The sequence below is a fragment of the Apteryx rowi genome, unplaced genomic scaffold, assembly GCF_003343035.1.
Source record: "Apteryx rowi isolate R43461 unplaced genomic scaffold, aptRow1 scaffold_260, whole genome shotgun sequence".
Classification (NCBI taxonomy): domain Eukaryota; kingdom Metazoa; phylum Chordata; class Aves; order Apterygiformes; family Apterygidae; genus Apteryx; species Apteryx rowi.
In genome coordinates this window covers 688788-708756 of record NW_020448975.1, presented here as the reverse complement: position 1 = coordinate 708756, position 19969 = coordinate 688788, and the positions used below count along the sequence as shown (strand labels likewise).

Here is a 19969-nt window from a genome sequence, read left to right as displayed (position 1 = left end):
CGGCAGCAACGCTGCCCTACCAAAAGCCCCATCTGTTTGAAGAACTGCATAAAACTACTGAAAAGTACTGAGGTGGCTTAGTGAGAGGCTGAGTTGGCTGCAGGGCAAGCATCCAGAACAGACACATTTTGGGGCACAGCTCCAAAGACTGTCTGGACTCTGTTATAATGCACACTGTCAGAAGTCCTACTTTTGCAGTTTCATAACAGACATCGATTTGCTGCATAGGAACAAGATGTCCAAGCCCTTGGACATTCTCAGTAGAAACAAGAGATCTAGGAGACTTCCTCAGGGCCTGCTCTGGGAAGTCAGAGATTAAAGAGTCCTGGCACTGAAACTATGAAGTACTGACTCAGCTTTCCAGCCCTTGACTTCAAAAAGGGTACCAGGAGGCTAAACTGGCCACTATCAGAGACAGAATACTAAGCGAGATGGACTTTACAGTCTGATTTGTGAACTGGAAACATTGCTCCCCATACAAGCAGATTACATATCTTTTCACTGAGAGTTATAAAATCACTGCCAGGTACCAACCTGCACTGATGTTCACTACAGCTTGTAAATGGCACCTGGGAAGTGATCACACAAAAAAAGGTACAGCATACTTAAAATGGGGAAATGCAAGTGCTAGTCTGACAGTGGTCATGTTTCTTAAATGACCTACAGCAGTGCAGACAAAACAATAGCTCCCTTGGAAAACTCACAGATCTTCTCTCAGTGCTCTGCAGTTGGCACCTCCCAAAACAAAGGCCAGTCTGCATTAACACATTAAAGTTTGTGCTGACCAATTTGACAGAAGAATAATTATGTGCCCATCCTTAATCCAATCCCCACTAAGTGTTCTGGTAATATGCAGATCCAGCATTAATAATTGTACTGCTTCATTAAAAGACTGGGCTTAAGATCAGGCACTTAAGCAAGAAAGCCAGGTTTAAGAAGTGCTAACAGCACGATAAATGAATCATATATATTATACATATACACATATTTGTAATATRTATGCATATTATATATATATAATATTAAATATACATATAGCACAATATATCATTTAAAATGATAAAGCAAAGCATCATGAAAAATCAAGTCACTTATTAGGTATCTGAAACCCCACATGGAAAAAGCACATGTCCATTGTTGCTAGTGGATTTGAAATCCACACTACCAAGATCTGAAATTGTAACTATTAATTTTATTAGATGTATTTTAGATATTATTTTAAAACAAAGTAAACATTGTACCTATTATGTTTGGAATACAAGCAAGTTTGCTTTCTAAAGCTGTACCACTGAAAGAACATTCAAATATTTGAAACATTAGCGTGCTCAAATAAGTGAATTTGAAACTGCTAATGCCACTGTTATCCACTAGCAAACAAACTGAACTACCAAACAGGGACAAAGAATGTACTACTTAACTAAATTGCTTGTGACCCTCTTCTTCCTCCTCATCTCCCCCTCAAAAACCCAAGTAACTCTTCAGTTTGAAGCAACTTGAATAAATCTTTACCAGAAATAGTTTCTTTGCTTTATGAGCTTCTTGTTTACTGTAAGTGAAAGCAAATCTGGATAAAATAAAAAAGACAGGCCTGGAAACTTAAATAAAATGGGAAGTTTACCTAGTTGTGTTTCAAAGTCATCTTAATATTGGCAAAATACATTGAGATCTGTGGACAAATATTATTACAAATAGAAATAATACCCTAAATCAACAGAAGTCATTACATAAAAAATTCTTATTGTTTAAATATTCCATTCAGAACATCTAAATCTTTTACAGTTCAATATAAGGTACCACAACGTGTTACAGGTGCAGCTTCACTCTTGTTTAGATGACTTCTTCACAGATCTACAAGATGCCTTTGTTCTATGATAAAGCATCATATAACAAATAAATATGTCCTCTAGAACCAGTCCAAAACTGCAAGGATATTTTTTAATCACAATGAATATTCATGTCCATAATAGCATCAAACATCAGAGGGTACAACAAAAATATGTTATACATTTTACAGATTACATCAAGAATCCTAGCCATGCCTGATCACAAATTCTGTTCTGTATGTCTCAGGTTTCCTGGAATTCTCTTCCTTTCTCCTTCAGGAAAAGTTCTTATAACTCTAAAAAAAAAAAAAAAGCCCTAAAGACTCAGTAAAAAATAATTATCAACCATACTTAATTTTGAAAGGAACATTATATCTTCTATCCATATCAGGCTACATTTTTAAAATTAGTTCCTTCTTTAGAAAGATTATGTTCTCTTTTGACCTTTCAAGAATTCCAGACAAATTTCCACATTGTTTTTTTTTAATCACAAAGGGATACACAATTTTCAATTTTACCTGTGTTAACATCTGATCAATTAATATTAACTCCAGATATCTTTTACTAGTTTACATCTCTTTCACTAGTTATACTAGTCTTGCACAAATCAAGTGAAACATTCACTCCCAAACCTAAGCCCTCTGCTCAAGCAACATTTGCAAAAATTTTGCATAAATACAAGTCTTAGAGACCTGGTTGTTTTGAAGTCTCTCAGAGCTGTGGAAATGTACTCAGACAAATGTTTTTCCATAAGTGCTACTCTGATCCAGGCTCGACCCTGAAAGTAAAAACAGATATCAAACATTTAAAAATCTTATAGAATGTGACACTTTTAACTTTACATCTGACAATGAATAAAATTGATTTATCTGGATGATAACTGGTTTGTCTCAAATAACCATAAGCAGAAATTGTTGCTAAGATATACTTCATTATAGAAGTAATACAAATAGAATATGTTTTTTTTAAAAAAATACATTTTAGTGTTAAATTACATTCCAAAATTTGGAGAAACACAAAACATGGTTTTTATTTTAATTATACTCTCCAGCCTTTTAAGAATCTCAAGTACCCAAGTGCTAGCAGCCCAGGGCAGAAAACTTTTTGTTTCAAAGACAATGGTATTGGAAGTGTCAAATCACTTCCACTATAAAAGCAGCAGTAACCCACCTAAAGGTGATTTAAGTAAAAATCAGTTCACTGCATCCATTCAAATATTTGTGAGATCAATAAAAAATAATAATCAAAAGCCTGTTTATAACTCAGCAATGTATTTTGACTAAGTTGTATAAAAAAACCACAGCCTTAAATTTTTCTCAGCAGGAATATCATGATACAAAGTACTCATCATATACAGAAATTAAATCAAATCCAAGTGGCTTAAAGCTTGTAGTCCAAACCCAAAATTTTATTCAAACAAGTCCTACAAATAACAGTAGTAACTTTAAAAATAACCTTTAAGAATGTATGCTTGCACTATGCATATACCTGACAGGTCTAGTGCACAGGATTATAGTTTAATTATATGGATTAACATAACAATAACAACAGGATTATAGTTTAAAAGTCCTTTCAGGTATGGACTGCCCAAATATGCCCACACACGCTTTTAAAAAAAATTGAACACTGCTCAAATTAATAATCAATATCAAATCAATAATTTGCAAAAATTAGTGTATTTGTTTAATATTTGATATGGAACCTTCCACAGAGGAAAAGGAAATTTGAATTTACTTATAAGAATACTTTAGAAAATAGTTTTACATCTTATTATTTACTAAATTTAAATATTAATATCTGTGAAAATCTGAGAACTCGGAAATATATGAGATTTATTTTAAAGGTAAGCAATACATTCATCAGATTCTCGGATGCAAATCTCTCCAGAGAGTATTCAGAGAGTAAATTCTCCAAATTATCTGAATTTCTAGCTCTCAACACAACCAAGAAAAACTGCATGATTTAAATCATCAGTCCAATACTCCAGTAAATAGAGTGCCAGGAATAGCACATGATATCCTGAATAGGAAGAAACAGTCATAGCTTTTTGCCATGGAGCTCTCTACTGTCTCAAAATCTTCACACGCATTATGGCTACAGATACATTTATATATAAAATTTAAAACTGGTTCTATATAAAACAAGGAAGGAGCAACAGCTGATGTGGCAAACAAGCTGTTCTGCAATACTATGGATCATCAGAATGGCTGCTCAAAGCACTAGTAGATTGGAGGTCCTGCTTAATCTAAGCATTATCTTTTACTGAGGAAAACTGTGGTTATGCTAATACAGCTAATTTAACACAGACTAATAACAATCATGCCCCTCAAAAAAATTACATACTACTTCTAGCAAAAGGCGCTATAAAGTTTTTGTGTATAGCAAGCTATTTCCCCCTCAGCAATGACATCAGCTGTGAATAAGAATATAATCACAATCTGGAACCAGCAGATTTTAAAAGAGCCACGAAACAGAGTTTGGGCAGCTGTTCAAAGAACCTCTTCCAGTTCATTTAGAAATAAAAATCAACAACATTAATTTGTGCATCCTCTACCCGCACTTTCAAGTCAGAAGATTCTCAACTGTCAAGCAGGGCTGATTTACACAGAGAGATGGAAATACAAGCTATTTAAAGGGATGATTTCAATCTAGGAAAAAAATTGTAATCTCTGCCCAACATCAAACAATATTTAAGATGTAGTATAGTGTTTCACACTATTAAAATTTAATGATAGGTCAGTTTAAAGTTGATCCTTGTTCAGTTCGTATGTGTATAAACATAGTAAAATTGTTACTTTCATTAACAGTTCCACCATAACTACAATCATAAATTGTGATGTCATTTATATACAGGTCCTTTAAAATGCTGGATCTTTATTAGCAAATATATTAAAGTCCATCAAAGGTTTCCTGCACAAACAATCACACAAAGAAACCCTCAAGTACTAATCCCTTCTTTTCTATTGGTAAATAAATTATATCGAAAGTAAATTGATCCCTAGGTTAAAAATAAATCACACTTCTACAATTTTAAACTAATATTTGATAGGCTTGCCCACATGAACTTAATTCCCTCACCATAACGCATTTTCCAAAAATTATGAGTTAGAAAATGTGAAGGCAATCATTCTATAATACAATATACCCAATGAATAGAGAATTTGAGTTTTATTCTACTGAACAACATACATTTAAAAGAAAACACATTCAGAGGTTTTGGGGTTTTTTTAAGGTACAGATCAGAAAATAATTATTTCAAACTTCTGAAAATTTTTGTGGGGTAAGCTTAGAAATATGTTTTTCTTCTGGGAGCAGAAATGTCAGCTACATTTTACACAGAAGAAAGAGTATTGCAAAATCAATTTGACCTTTTTCTTCCCTACCTTAGCTCTAGAAGAACTGACATTCTCCATGTTCTCAATACTGCAGATGCAATTGTGAGAGACTTTTCGGCAAGCTACTCGAATGTAGTCCCAGAAACTACGAGGACTTTCATAGCCGAACCAGGTGATCTGACCTTAAATCAAAATACAAGATACGTGAAGATTCAGGAAACCCCCTCCCTGCTTATTAGAAATAAGCAAAAATAAAATGCTGCCCCATGTTTCCTTCATGTTGTCTACACAGACAGGGCTCTCATTAGCAGGCCTACAAATTCCTACTAAAACCTGGCTGTGCAGGTATGAAAAGTGGCTTGCATTGCACAGCTCACCTTGATTTGCAACCAATATGAAGACAGAAGTTTGGGGCTTTTGTGTAAATATGTGTATTTTGTTGAGTATTTATGGCATATTAACAAGAAAAAAAACAGAGTTCTTCACAGGACTTTTAAGTCACAGTACAGTACACACTGCTGTAACTCAAAACTATGATGCAAGAAGCATTTCTATTATTTGTGTTAGGTAGTACCATGTATCCAATCAATACAGGTAAGTATAGATAATTTTGTTGCTTTATGATTTCTTTAAAGGTCAGTCTTTGCTGTGGTAGTGTTATCTTTATTTTAAGAGCAGATTTGGAACTTTACAAAATGGCCTTTCACTGAAGCAGAAATTGATGCATGATCTAACAGCTTCTGCAGTCACAAGTTACTTTATTTAGAGTACACACAGAACACTCCTTGGGAAGTTGACTGAATTACATCGAGTAAGTCGACGTCTTTTCTGGAGTTTTAGCCAAAAACCTTGGATTTCTTTCCAGCTTGGAATGTATTGCACTTTTGCCTTACTAAAGGCAAAAGTACCTACTGCTTGCAACTGCGCCCCCAAAGCCAGTTTCAGCCCAGGGGCAGCAGGCCAGCAGCAGTCTGCAGACTGACCAGCATACCAGTGCAACCCAGAACTCAAAAAAGAGCAACTTTGCCCTCTGGCTATTGCCATTATAATGTAACATGCAAACCCTCTTTTCCCTGTAAAAAGAGAACTTCTTAAAGTTATTTGAAGTCTTGAGTTTTACTTCTGAAGTTGTACTAATTTATCAGAAAGACTTTTATTCTTTTGCCATTAGAAAGCTCAGATTTTTAGGAAGAATATATTAGACTGATACTGAAAATCATACATACTGAAAATAAAATACCAAAATATGATGCCAAGGATATCTTTATCTAGTATGACATGCCTTGGCTCCACGCATAGCCAGTGTAGTGTCTCAGCTGAAGATCTGCCTCTATGGACCTAAGAAATTCAAGGTATTACCCCCCTCTTCCCCCAGGGTACCTGCTGCTTCACTTTCTGGCCCATCTGTTTACTTTCCCACATGAATTTATTCAGCAAATTCAAAGCTTGATGAAAGACTTGTACAAAAACCATGAAGAAATTAATATATACTACTTAGTATCCCAAAGAAACAAGAGCTCCAGAGTTACTGTAGGCATTTTCTCAGCTTTGAGGACCAAAAAAAAGTCGTCTTTTTCTATAAGGTAACTGCTCTTACAAATCACTGTTTTTGTTGAAACATGAAGTATCGTGGACAGCAACAAGAATTCAACAGCATTCTACAATACCAAAAAGCTACTGATACTTTTCATATTCTTAATTGTATCAGAAACATTTCTACCCTGGATTATACCTGCAAAATTAAATGGAGTGTAAGTGTGAAGATGACTTTGTGTCACCAATTCCAGTCCAAACTAATAAAGGCAAGCATATCATGCAATAACTTTTGTGGCTTTATCAAACTCTATCTTAAAGATAGAGTATTTTCTNAAAAAAAAAAAAAAAAAAAAAAAAAAAAAAAAAAAAAAAAAAAAAAAAACCTCAACAGGAAGCTTCACTCCATAGTTTTCTGGAGCCAGTAATATGTGGCAAAGCAATTCCTTTGACCAATGAACATCTGAAAAGCACACGTGTAACTTAAAAATAAAAATACCTTTATAACAGAAGTAGAAACCACTACACAGAGTATTTGGCTTACACTGATCAATGAAGCAAGCTGGCCATAATTACAGTATGCTCTGATATAACACTAGGTTTTCATCTTGCAGCAGCTCTCTACAAGGATATGGTGCCTTTCAGACTTCAGCATGAATTGTCTTCACTTGAGACTCACAGCAGGCTCCTGTCATGAACCAAGGACATCTACAATGCACTATTTTCTCCTTAGAGCTTTAAATCTTGCCCACACTCTAGCAGCTAACACCATCTGAAGCAAACACTTTCATAACTATCATATATAGAGGAAAATCGCGGGAAAGCCTGTTAGAGAATAGAGGAGAGTGCATTTTAAAAACTATTAAATAAGATATTAAGCTGTATATTTACTACAATTTGAAGCACTTTCAGTGTCTGAAAATCTGCTTGGCCCTCAATTAATGAACTTAATGTACATAGCCACAGGACATCGCAARGAATGAGAAAGGTAAAGTTATAGCTAGATTTTAAGGGGTCACGATTGACTTAAAACTTAACTTTTAGAATACAACTTGTACTCTGTCAATGATCTGAAGGAAAGGGAGTTTCCTGGAAGATCCAAGCAACAAAGAGTATGTGGTCTTTGCAATCAAGTTCATATATACCATCAGAAGATACAGAAGCTTACAGCTATTCCAACAGAAATGCCATTATTGTTTTTGTCAGTCCATCGAAATTGTTAGGTAAACACGGAAGCTGTAAGTTTAATATTAAATACTGTTCAAATGAATGCAACTTTGTGGCATAAAATCAAAAAGTAAATAGAAACGATATTATCAAATTTTGTATTTCACTATATTTTTCAATACTGTTATGCACCTATTCTTATCACCTATTTCTGCTCCAGTCTGACAACTAGATATAGACATCTCCAATGCTATTTTTCAGATCTTTTTTCATTCCCAAGAAACTCTGCTCAAATAAGACATTAAAACAGTTTGATTCCTACTCATTCACAGGCCAATTTTCTATCTAGAAAACAAAGTTCTGTAGTTGCAAAGCAGTAACTACTAGACTGCTGTAAGGTACAGGCAGGTTTCTTCCAAACTTTCCAGTATCATAATTTTGTGCACAGCAAATTTAGTCCATTCTGCAAAAAATAAGTTTTAATATAATTTGTTAATAATACAATAGGATGATATTTCTTTGAGGAATTCCTATGGTACCTACTCTTTATTTTGGGCCTGCAGAATGAGTCATTAAAAAATAAAAAAAAATTACAATAGCTCATAAACCCAGTCTTCCAAGACAGTTATAAATTGGTTTAAGATTTTTCCCCATACAGAAAAAGGAGAATGAGCCTAACCACAAATTACACAAGAGTTCTACTATTTCTTTTCAGCCAAAAAACAGTAATAGGGTCAATACAGATCTAGAAATATTAAATCTAGTAACAAAAGCTATTCTGCTTAGAATGGCACTTTGACATAACACTATGACTATGAGAGCAAAAAACAAAGGGCCACAGCAAGTATATGCTTAGGCTTGACCTTCTTCACGACAGTAGTGCCTTCAGCTCTTATTTCCTTGCCCTCCCTTTTTCATCCCCACTACATCTCCATCACCTCAACTCTTTTATCCAGCAGACTTGCCTTAGGATGAGCAGCATTACAAGCTGCATCTTACTCACTTAAAAAAAATCCTTCTTCCTCTCCTATGACCTATACCTACAAAGGCAATTTTTCTTCTGCAGATATAATTCATATCCTTTTTTCTCTGTAACCACTGTTTATGCTTTTAAAGCTTTACTAGAACTCAGGGGTTTTTCATTAACGTAAATGTTATTAATAGTCATTTCTTAAGAAAAAAGAGGCTCCATGAGATAGCGGGTAACAATATGCATTTTTCTTAAGTAAATAAAATGAAAATGTACAGCCAGGGATAAGATGTGCACTGCAGACACTGTTTCATAAGTAAATTATTAAATTTAGTAATTCATCTTACTATGAAGATGATAGTGCAAGGACTGAACAGAATTTTATTTACCAGTGACATCGCTAGTATGGCCATTACCATTACTGCCATCGGGTTACTGATGATCCATAAAACTAGAACATTTTGGAGAAAGGCGAGAGGAGAATTATTACATTTATCTTCCTGCTCAAGCAGCACTGACCACCCTCTAAGCTTACTGTTCATAGCAAGTTTTTTAAAAGGAAAAGGAAAAAGAAAAAACACCAACAAATGTCTCAGTCACTAGCAAATTAGGAATAACATAGATGAAAGATGGATAGAGATGAGCAGCTYGCGCAGACAGCTCTAGCAGAAACTTTTGACATATTTACAGTATGTTTTAAACATACTTACAGGAAAAAAAGCACACAAAGTTATTTAAGCATCAAAATAGCATAGTAGAGCATACTCCTTTATGTCATTATGGTAAATGCAATTAAATGTACAAATGACTAGCACACTCATAGTAAGCATGATGTGCAAAAATTACAAAAATCATAAGCAAGGTGCACTATACATTATCGGTCACAAATTTTAATCTATATCCCAAAACTATTTCTAAGCATGCATACTAGTTATCAGTTTAGATATAAACACTTTTTCCTGTAAAAGACATTACAATAAAAAACAAAGTCAACAAATACATACACATGACAATAGTTTTCAAAAATATGTTTGAGATGATGGCCATAAAAAGCTACAGTAGTTATTAATGTCATTCATTGCTAGTTAATTAAAACTAACTCAAAGTGATAGGCCACGGCATGTAAATTAAATTTCTGGGTGGAAAATCATACAATATTATGATGCAGTAAAGACAATACATGCATCACTTTGAAGTGGCTTCAGATTTTGAGTCAGCTAAGATATGTCTGTGATCAAATCCCAAATTCTGTTGCTGAACAATTTTTTGATGCCCCTGTCACATCTACAACAACTATATTTACTCAGCTGATCAGATTAAAACAAACACAAACACACACACACACTCTTATAGGTAACATATCTGAAAATCTGTGGTCAGCTGCCAAAACAAGAAGATGCCAATGCAAGATATGGCTTAATCACAACAGTACACAAATGTTAAGACAGGAACAAATTCCAAACAACTACCTGGGAAAAAATGATTCTCCTAAAATTACCGTGCTTTAAAGATTCTTAAATATGCAGACTTTCGTAGAAATTTGTAAAATCCTCATTCAGGGCTATAGCTCCTATTTGGTCCAGAGACCTTCAAATATGTTCTCTTTGTATCCAGACAAAACCCCCCTACTATTTTGCCCTTCATTATAAAGCCATGTAAATTTTTATTCCTGACCAGAAATAAATGAGTAATTAATCACTTTTCTTCTTTCTCTTGCTCCTTTTCTCCTGCCTCTTCAAAATCCTCAATTGTTTAGTCCAGTAATGTCAAGTCTTATCAGCAGGCATGCCAAATAGCTTATTTTAAGGGCAGGAAGGGCCACATGCCCTTGCCATGAAATATCTTCCTCAGGATATTTCATCTGTTCTGTATTCACAGAAAAAGCCAACACTTCCGCGCAGTAGCAGGTTTACTGCACATACATTACACACTACAGGGATAAGTATCTCTCCACTTTCTACAGCGGCAGCCAAGGGCTTGGAATCCCTGCAAAAGCAATTAATAGAGCTTACCCAAACTCTCTTAAAAACGGGCTGTGAGCCAGACTGTGGCCTATTCCTGACTGCCATTTTTGTCACGACCATATGGCTAACTGTAAGGTAGCAGAGATGTGGCCAACTTTCCAGCCAGAGGATACCATCTTATCTTTTATGGGACTGTTTCGGTGCTATGTATATGCAGTCTTCTGTATCACACGAACAGATACCTGCATTCAAGCAGCACACACAGATCCGTGTCGTGTGAACTGACATATTTACCTCAACCTTATTTTATTACTAAACAGACGCCCACATCTAAGATGTTCTTAAGAAAAGAGCAGTTGGGTTGAGGAAGGAGTGTGTCTGCGCGAAAAGCCATTAGTTTTCTGCCCGTTTGACTTCCTGACTGGATCACTGCAGGAGCAGGTGAGGACCAGTGCCAATACCAAGGAAAGGACGGGAGCATGAAGTCAGTATGAAAGAGGTCAAAATGATTTTTACAGTGAAAGGTACCAGTAAGACTAGCTTGCCTGAAATATAAAACACTTAGCTAAACACAAAGTGAGAACAGGAAAAAAAACACTCTGTAGCAAACAGCATTGAAGTTTAAGAAAAATCATGGAGATTTTCAACACACAACTGGAAAAGGCCCTGAGCAATTTGAAATAGCCTTCCTTTGAGAATAGCTTAGACTAGGTGACTTTTGACAGTGCTTTACAACCTATATTCTTCAATGATTCTTAAAAGAAAAAAAAAACAAACCACTAGGAATGTTGTTTAATGACACCTGTGCTACTTGGAGCGGGCAACTTCAGATCAGCTACCTACTAAAAATCAGTTTGAATAGAGTGTTCATATTGCTAAAGCTGGCGTTTTAAACAGAACAGCCAAGAGGATGAGACTTGTGGCACTATTATTTCAGAATTCTTAATTGTAACTGTTTCAGGAAAAGCGCAAAATTCTAATCCCCGCAGTTAACCAACTTTTTCCCCATAAAATGACTATCCTTCCCATTTTGTGTTTTGTCTCAATCCTACCTGAGCACAAAACCAGTAAGCAGCAACAGCTGCTGCATTCCATCAAGACTGTTTTGCTCCTTCCTCAAAGAAATCATCTTCAATATCAAATGAGATAGTTGCTTGTAAAAGTTTTCTAATAGAAGTAAATTTAAACCTTTACAATGCAAATTGAATCACATATTTAAATCCTCCTCCCCCTCCCTGTACTTCTGATGGAAGTTAGAGATTTTAAGAACTGTTATTCACTGTGGCCTTAAGAAAGTAAAGGTCTACATACTCAAACTCTCAAACCTGGACAATCTGTGTAACACTTTACTGCCACAGGACTATGATAGCATATACGGCTCCATTGTATCAAAGCTGTTACCGCAGACAAAAACATCATATATGTTCTGCCTGCATTAAAATATTTTACATCACCCATTGCAATCACTAGTCTGCTTTTAGCGCGCTCCCACCCCCACAAAAAGTATGCATTCAAAGTGTATTAGTCATTTCCATCAATAAGATGCAATTTCTTTCAAGCCTTGCGTTGCATAATACATATCCTCTTAAAATTTGAATTGTCACAGGACTTTTATTATCTCAATTTCTCTTTCAAGTTTTTAAAGAATAAAGTAATCACTTGCAGCAATCTAGCTTATTACCAAAAATTCCCCATTTGCAATACAATGCACAAGTTGCTGCCTTTTTCAGTATCTTTATTTAACTCTGTAAAGTTAGAAAATCATACTGGTAATTACAAGGGGAGACTGAGACAACAATTTCTTATTTGAAATAATTTTTATTTGCAAATTCTATTTGTCTCTAACCCATTTGCTAGACTATCACTGTGGTATCTGCACTAAATTTAAGGAGCGCTTGCCTCCTAAAATGATTAACTTCACTTCCCAGACTACATGAAAAAAAATACTAAAAATAAAAATTCTGGCCCAAGATAAATAGCGGTTTGTTTGAATATGTAAAGATAAAAAGGAAAAAAATGAGGAAAAACATACAGTACAAAATCCTTTCATAACCAAAAGGAAGTTGAAGGTTAAAGTTGGCATCCTCTCTACCTCCTGTCCTGAATAATAGGCTGTGAAACAAAAGAACGTTGGGCAAGAAAAAATAAACAAAGTTCGTAACAATTTTTGTTCAAACATCACTAAAGCTGGGGGGGGGGGAACAGAGCAACTTCTCAGCAGTGTCAAGTTGCTAAGTGCCCATAATCACTCCAATAATCTTTGTCGCAATGTGACAAACACTATGTTCCTACCCCACTGTGTGAATTTTTTTCTTTCGGTGACAGCATGACAGCAGGTAGTAATTGTGCTACTCAAATGTCAGCCTACACACAATATTCTTCACAAAGCCTAGTTATGAATATTGAAAAGCAAAAGTATGAAAAGGAGTGGATTGTCATATTACATATCTATATTTAGATGAGCATGATGTCCTTCATAATCCCCAAACAATTTCAGAAACTGTATACAGAACAGAGGAATGAGGAGAAGCTTCCAAAGTCCTTTGCTCGTGACTGTTACTGCTAAGGCACTCACTGTTCTTTCAGCAGAGCTGCTTCCTCTAGAACAATCAGGAAATCAAACAGACATTTTCTTGAATTAGAACAACATCTGACTCTGATACAAGAGGAGACTCAACTGACCTTTCTTAAAAGCAATTTAATCCAGATCCATAACATTCCAACAGCAAAAACCAGCTTTGCCACGGGGGGTAGGGGAATGAAAGAACCTAAACACAAAGCCTCTGGAAAAGAAGGCAACAAAAGCAGGGAAGGGAGGGAAGAAATGAGAGCAACACCAGAGATGTGCTATCTCTACCTTCTGCTAATGTAAAAAAACACTACAGCTGTCTTACAGACCCAGACTCTTAGAACAGAGCCTTAACATAAAGCAGAAGAGCAGAGGGAGCTCAACACCACGGCAACATCCGCTGCCTTAATTACCAGCCTAGAACAATTCCAACAAGACCATTGGAAACGTGTCTGACAAAACTCTTTCCTTGACTTCTTTTCCACAGTAACCAGACAACAACCATGAACGCAACAACAAGGGACAAAACGGAACAGAGAAAGCCAACACTTTCTTTCACATCAAGCAGCTTCCACAGCCACACACTAATTCCATAGAAGTAAATTCTCATGGCAAAAACATGACCAGTAACAAAGTTTTTTAACATACCTTTCAGTCGATGACTCAGAATCTGTTCCAGAATGGCTGCAAAATTATTAAATTCAGGGGAAGAATCATCTATAGTCTCAAAGCAGGAACGGTCAATCAGAGTCTTCACTGAAAACCTAGAACGAAAGAACAGGACAATCATAAATTTTATAGATAGCTATTGGTCCTCTATAGCAAGAGGGTACTTGGTACAAAACAAACAAAAAACCGTAAAACCACCTGGACAATTCCACAGTCAGTCAGAACAATGTAAACTCATACTCCGTTAAGAATCAGCCTGGAAATACAATCAACACCGCTGGTCTTAGGCATAAAGCTTTAAGAACGAAAAGCAAAAGTCCTCCTACTTTCTAAGTAAAAGTGAGCCAATTATTCTCCTCTCCTCTGAACTGGTTTAATAAGGTAGGAGAAAAAGCCACTCAAAGGCATTCAACAGCAATTTTTCTTCATAATCCTAAACATCATGATTTTTGCTTGACCCTTCCCTCAAAATTCCTTTTATTCCCCAAATCCATGCCCAAGAATCAGAATAATAAACTTTAACCTATCATGGGAACACTGTAATTTCATCCTAATGCAAGAATAACCCAAACACATTATAAAACTGTAAATTTTTATCCACTATTAACTCTGCACATTAACTTGCACAGGTTGATTTTCCTGTAAATGGGTTTAATCCCTTTCCAGCATCATATTATTTCACTGTTAAGCCAGAAAAAAATATTAATGTGATTTAACATTTGTAATTGGAAAGGCTGAATCRAGTCACTGTCTCAAAAGCAGATAATCTGTTACCAGCCAATTACCCAATCTTAGCTGTGTTTAGTTACACCTGCACTTATCTATCTTTATCCTAAGAGAATGTAATTTAAACCACAAGAAACATGACAAATACAGATTTTTCTCTTCCCTCTTCCATTTTATCATAATCTATTTTAATTAACCTTTCTGCTCCTCGCTCTTCAGTTTTCAGTTTCAAGGCAAGTTTCACATGCCCTCAACTTCAAAATTAACACTATTTTGAGATATTTATTGGGCTTTGTGCAACAACCCTTATTTGTATTAATGCAGTCCAACCAGCGCCTGAGGCCATAGTTTCACAACACCAGAGGTTCAACAATATCCGCTTCGGAAGCTCTCACCCTGCCTGCTCATCCCAGACCCTATGCCAGGGCACGTTGCTCCCTCAGTTGTGCCAGTACAACTATTTAAGGGGCCCACTGTGAATTCGTCTAGATTTATAGCACTTGAGAGGCAGAGGCATGGAGTGACTCTTAAGTATGGATACATCCATAATAAATATGGTTCACAGCACAACAACTCAAACAGTTCTATGGCACAGCTGAAGCAGCAACATACTATGTAGACACAGGCAGGAATAAGACTCTTCAAACCAGCAGTACTATTGCTCTGTACTGTAAAAGTAACTTCACTGCATCTCTAGTGGAGGCAGCTCAGCCTCCTCATGCTCATTTACTAAATGAAACCATCCTAAATTATGCTGAGACTGAACTGATATCTATCTATCTATCTAGATATATGTAAATATATATATACATATATATATATGTAGATAGATAGATATTTCTTTTTCAATTATGTTATACCAAGTAAACTTCTGAATAAAGATTCTCCATCCTACCTTTCCTGCAAGCTCCTATTATTGCTGTAGTGTTTTTGGAAGGGCAGGGAGTGGGGGGTGGGCAGAAAGCTGCTTCTGCAATGTCAAGTTATGACTCAGTTTTTAACTCCCCCACAATTTTTATCGTTTTTGAGTGAGAGACAAGCATGCCCATTAAACCTGTGCCTAGTCACTAGCACTGCTAGCGACTGCTCTAATGGCAGTAATGAATTGTTTCTTCAAAGCTACACCACACCTGTGAAATTATCTACAAAAAAACTCCTAATTTTGGAAATCAAATGCACATAACAATGCCTTGACCAAATCAGTATTAACTGTAACAAGAAGGCTCCTCCCACACTATGCAGAAATGAAAAACAGGAGATGCAGCACACCATTCCTTTATGGGTACATATACAAGAAACCCAGTGAGCTGGCAATGTAATATAACTGGACAATATATATAGCAACATCATCTTAAAACTCAGAGATCTGATCATCACATAACCCATAAATTGCAAAACAAAGCACTACATAATATGTAGCTATGTCTATTTTTCCTTTGTTCAGTGCCCTATTTAAAAGTTCACTAGTTAATACTGTATGGTATACATATTCAGAAATGGAGATATACTCAGAAAGGGAGAGAACTTAGCACATACTTGTCTAAAATAACAGGTAAGTAACATTTTTTACTTTAAAACATTCAGCAACTCAGTAGAAGAAAAAAATACTGTATATTTTTTAAAGAGATGAGTTACCACAACTTTTAAATACTTGGGGTGCAGTTAGAAAGGACAATCTAGCATCCCATTATCTTTAATGATGGTCTTTTTAATTGCTCATACTACTGCCACCATGCTCTCTACTCTACACTTCTAACGACAAAACCTAAACAACCTTTATAGTTACGAGATTTCACTTCTGTCGAGTTTGACTAAAAATGGCTTTTAGGAGAAAAAAATGACAAACAGTGCCAATATGTACACTTTATTTCCATAAAATAGGAAGATAACAACCCTATCAGTCAAAATTTGACTAACTGGAAATGTTTTCTGGGAGACTTTTTTAAAAAAATACTTACAGACTGAAAGTCAAGGCGGCAAACGTCAAGACTAAAGTACCTCCACACAAGTGGTATTAAGAAACAAAGTCCAGGTAGATAAGATACAATATTAGAGGTTCATGACAAACTGCTTTCTTTTTTCCATTTGTTGTTCCCAACTTCATATTCCCTCCACGGGGCTACTACTGCAGCACTGCACTCTGAGCAAGAGTCTACACACATTGCAGAGGTTAACACAGAAATTGCAGCAAAAGGGCTTAAGAAACGAAAGTGGCTTTAAACAAATTTACGATCTTCTAAGATGAGCTTTTCAGTGAACTGTAGCAGTACTGGAATAATTTAGCCCCAATAACTATTGCTCAGAGAGCCTTCATTTCTTTTATCCAACCAGTTCTTATGTCTCACTGCAACAATATTTTTTGCATACAGTAACTGCAGCTAGAGCAAAAAGAGATCCAAACAACAGTGTTTCTAAACAACCACTGTGACCTTTGATGTTTTCAGCTCTTTACGTATTCTTCCCTGTCACGAACATAGTCTTGTTTGTGCCAAAAAACAGCTGTAGAAGCAACAGCAATTCTCCAACTTTAAGAAGAGTTTCTGAACTCTTATTCAAGTGAGAGGAAAACATTTTTGAATAAGAAAGATTTATAGCAAGCTTTTTTGGGTAGATTCTTAACTCCAAGACAAACTCAAACCTTTGTGGATCTACAAGCTAGAGGCTTAATTCCAAACACATATTGCTCTCTTTAAGACTTATTAAACAGGAGCAAGCTTCTAATCAAGCAGGAAATAGGCAGAAAATACAACTGGTATAGGTATTTGTTATTTGCCGTTGTTATATTCTGCTTCAAATGACTGGAAGCATCTTTTCAAATAAATTTGTAAAAACTAGTTTGCAATTTGAGAACCAAGGTAAAACATGTAATTTTAAAGGAGGTAAACTATCAATGTAGAATAATCCCAAAGACGATAAACTGATATTCCTTGCACTGTAGAACATGGCTTGGACACAAAATCTGACAGTTCAGTCAATGTTATCGTGATCCAACAGCTCTTAGGCATATTAGGAAAAAAAAAAAAAAAGTTTTTAATGTATTTCCTGCCAGTAGTTCAGTTTGGTGCTAACATTCTGTATTTAAGCTAAGATCTTCACTTCCAAGGCCTGCCTGTACTTTTTGGGTGGTTCTGTATCCATATGGATCTTTGACCCATGAATCTTAAAAAATCAAAAACAACCTCAAAATCCCAGCACTATTTACTGGAGAATGGAAGGCATCAAAGCTTAAAGAAAAGGGGGGGGAGGGAGAAATAGCTTAGAACATGTATTTTGGTTAATACTTATTCAAAAAAGCCTCCTAAAAATTACTGCAATTTAAATCACTGCTGTGCAGTTCCACAAACACAACCAGCTGTTTTCACATGCAATTACTTTATGGAAGTTATCATTACCTCCTGTAACTACGTTGCCACTCAAAATTTTTAGTAGAAATAAACTGTTCCTTCCATATAAGAAAGTATCCATATGTCTGCACAAGGAGTTGGATTTCATTACTGTAGGAAGAGACTGAAAATCCAAATCCTGTTTTAACTACTGAATAAAACTCTGCTAAACTGAAGCTTTGGAAAAATAGTTCATTCAATTATTAGAGACTGTTAACAGATGGTAATTCAGAAGAATGTCTTCCTTGTAATCTCTCACCTCCACTGGGTAGCAAATAGTATTGGCCAAATTTAATGGAGTTTTTTTTWAAAAAAAAAACAGTTCTATTTCTTATTGTCATAGAATTTTGATTGGAATGAACTAGTACCTAGTACCTAGCTTTGATACTCATCTGGATATTTCCTAACAGATAACATTTTTCAGTAACAGAAAATGTGTAATAGCTACAGAAAGGCACTGAAATATTTTAAACATTTTTACGAGAAATAAAAATATAAATAAACGTATGCGAACCATAATAACACAAACCCTTCTTTCTTCTCATCCCCCTTTCCAAATTTTAAGGTGTGTTCAGAAACTAGCAATTTCAGGTTTTGTGAAAATATAGCAAAATTAAACTGTTTTACTGAAAATAATTATAATACGCCATTTTTGAGTGGTTCCTGTCGTAGTCCTTCTCGCATACTTTTGACTGAATTCATTCAGACTCCTAAGCTACTTTACCTATGTTACAACACCATTTTAACTGCTAGGACAAGTATATGAAATACACAGACTGAAAAATAATAATAATTTATTCTGCTTCAGCAAGTCCGAAAAAAAATTATTCTTCTTTTTCTGTGGTGTTGTTGCATCTCCCTTTCACAAATAGTAGTAGATATAAATAATACCCTGGAAAAGGCAGAATAGTATAGGTGCCATGCTGAAACCTAGATACTAGGACTTAAAGGAATACTGAAACAGATTCCTTTCAGCACCGGATGATATATTCAGTTTGTAAAACCCATTAAACAGTGTACCATAAAAGCAAGAGAAGGAAGAACATGGGGTCCTAAACTGTTTTTAAAAATACTGCTGCAGCAGCATTAATTGATGAGGATACAGTATTACCTAGCAGTTGTCTTGGTCCATTATAAAAATCTGTACAAATTAAAATAATGTCATAGCTCATATAAGCTTGTTGATGAGATTCTCCAAATAATATTCAAATTAATTCATTCAACAACGTTTCAATTTAGCAATTGAAACAAATGAAGTAATGGAATCATTGCTTTCAGCATATGTGTGTACTTAAAAGTTTGCTATGACGTAATAGGTCAGTACTGCATATGTGGAAATGCTGCGTGGAATTTGACAGTGACAGCAGTAGAAAGACTTACACRGAACACCATACGAAGTATTACTAAGCTTATATAAGCTCGGTATTAAGACACTAAAAAATTTAATATACTAGATCTAGGCTACACTGCAGATCTGATCTAGATTTTGGAGACAAAAATATCCCCTAAGACAGCCTCCTCCAGACTGCTCCTGCAACATCAGTGTTTTGGTAAGATCATACAGTTAGCCACTTCTCCAGCAGCTTTCAGTTTCACTCTGCGTCCAATATATCTTATATTAAGTGTAAAATTTAAAACTGGACGTATGTTTTTAACAAAAACCGACGCTACACGAAGACTAGTTGCATTAGGATAAAAAAAAATCCCAGTTCATCATTTCGGAGCGTTTGGAGCCTGCCTTGCCTTGCCGTGCCGCCGCTGCCATAAACACCCCGCATTTCGCCCGGGGCGCAGCGCGGGTGCCGCTGGCCAAACCGCGCCGCCCCGCGC

At 35.7% G+C, this 19969-nt stretch overlaps 1 protein-coding gene across 1 annotated transcript in view; it reads right to left on the bottom strand.

The window, feature by feature from the left end:
* RUNDC3B (RUN domain containing 3B) overlaps positions 1 to 19917 on the bottom strand; it is a 52752-nt gene extending 32835 nt beyond the window's left edge. Inside the window, exons 1-4 of the mRNA XM_026067662.1 lie at positions 19883 to 19917; positions 14010 to 14125; positions 5207 to 5340; positions 2516 to 2601 (exon numbers count right to left, since the gene is read on the bottom strand). Coding sequence (XP_025923447.1) covers positions 2516 to 2601; positions 5207 to 5340; positions 14010 to 14125; positions 19883 to 19917 — 371 coding nt within the window. The remainder of the gene's footprint in view (positions 1 to 2515; positions 2602 to 5206; positions 5341 to 14009; positions 14126 to 19882) is intronic.
* Between the last annotated feature and the right edge of the window lie 52 nt (positions 19918 to 19969).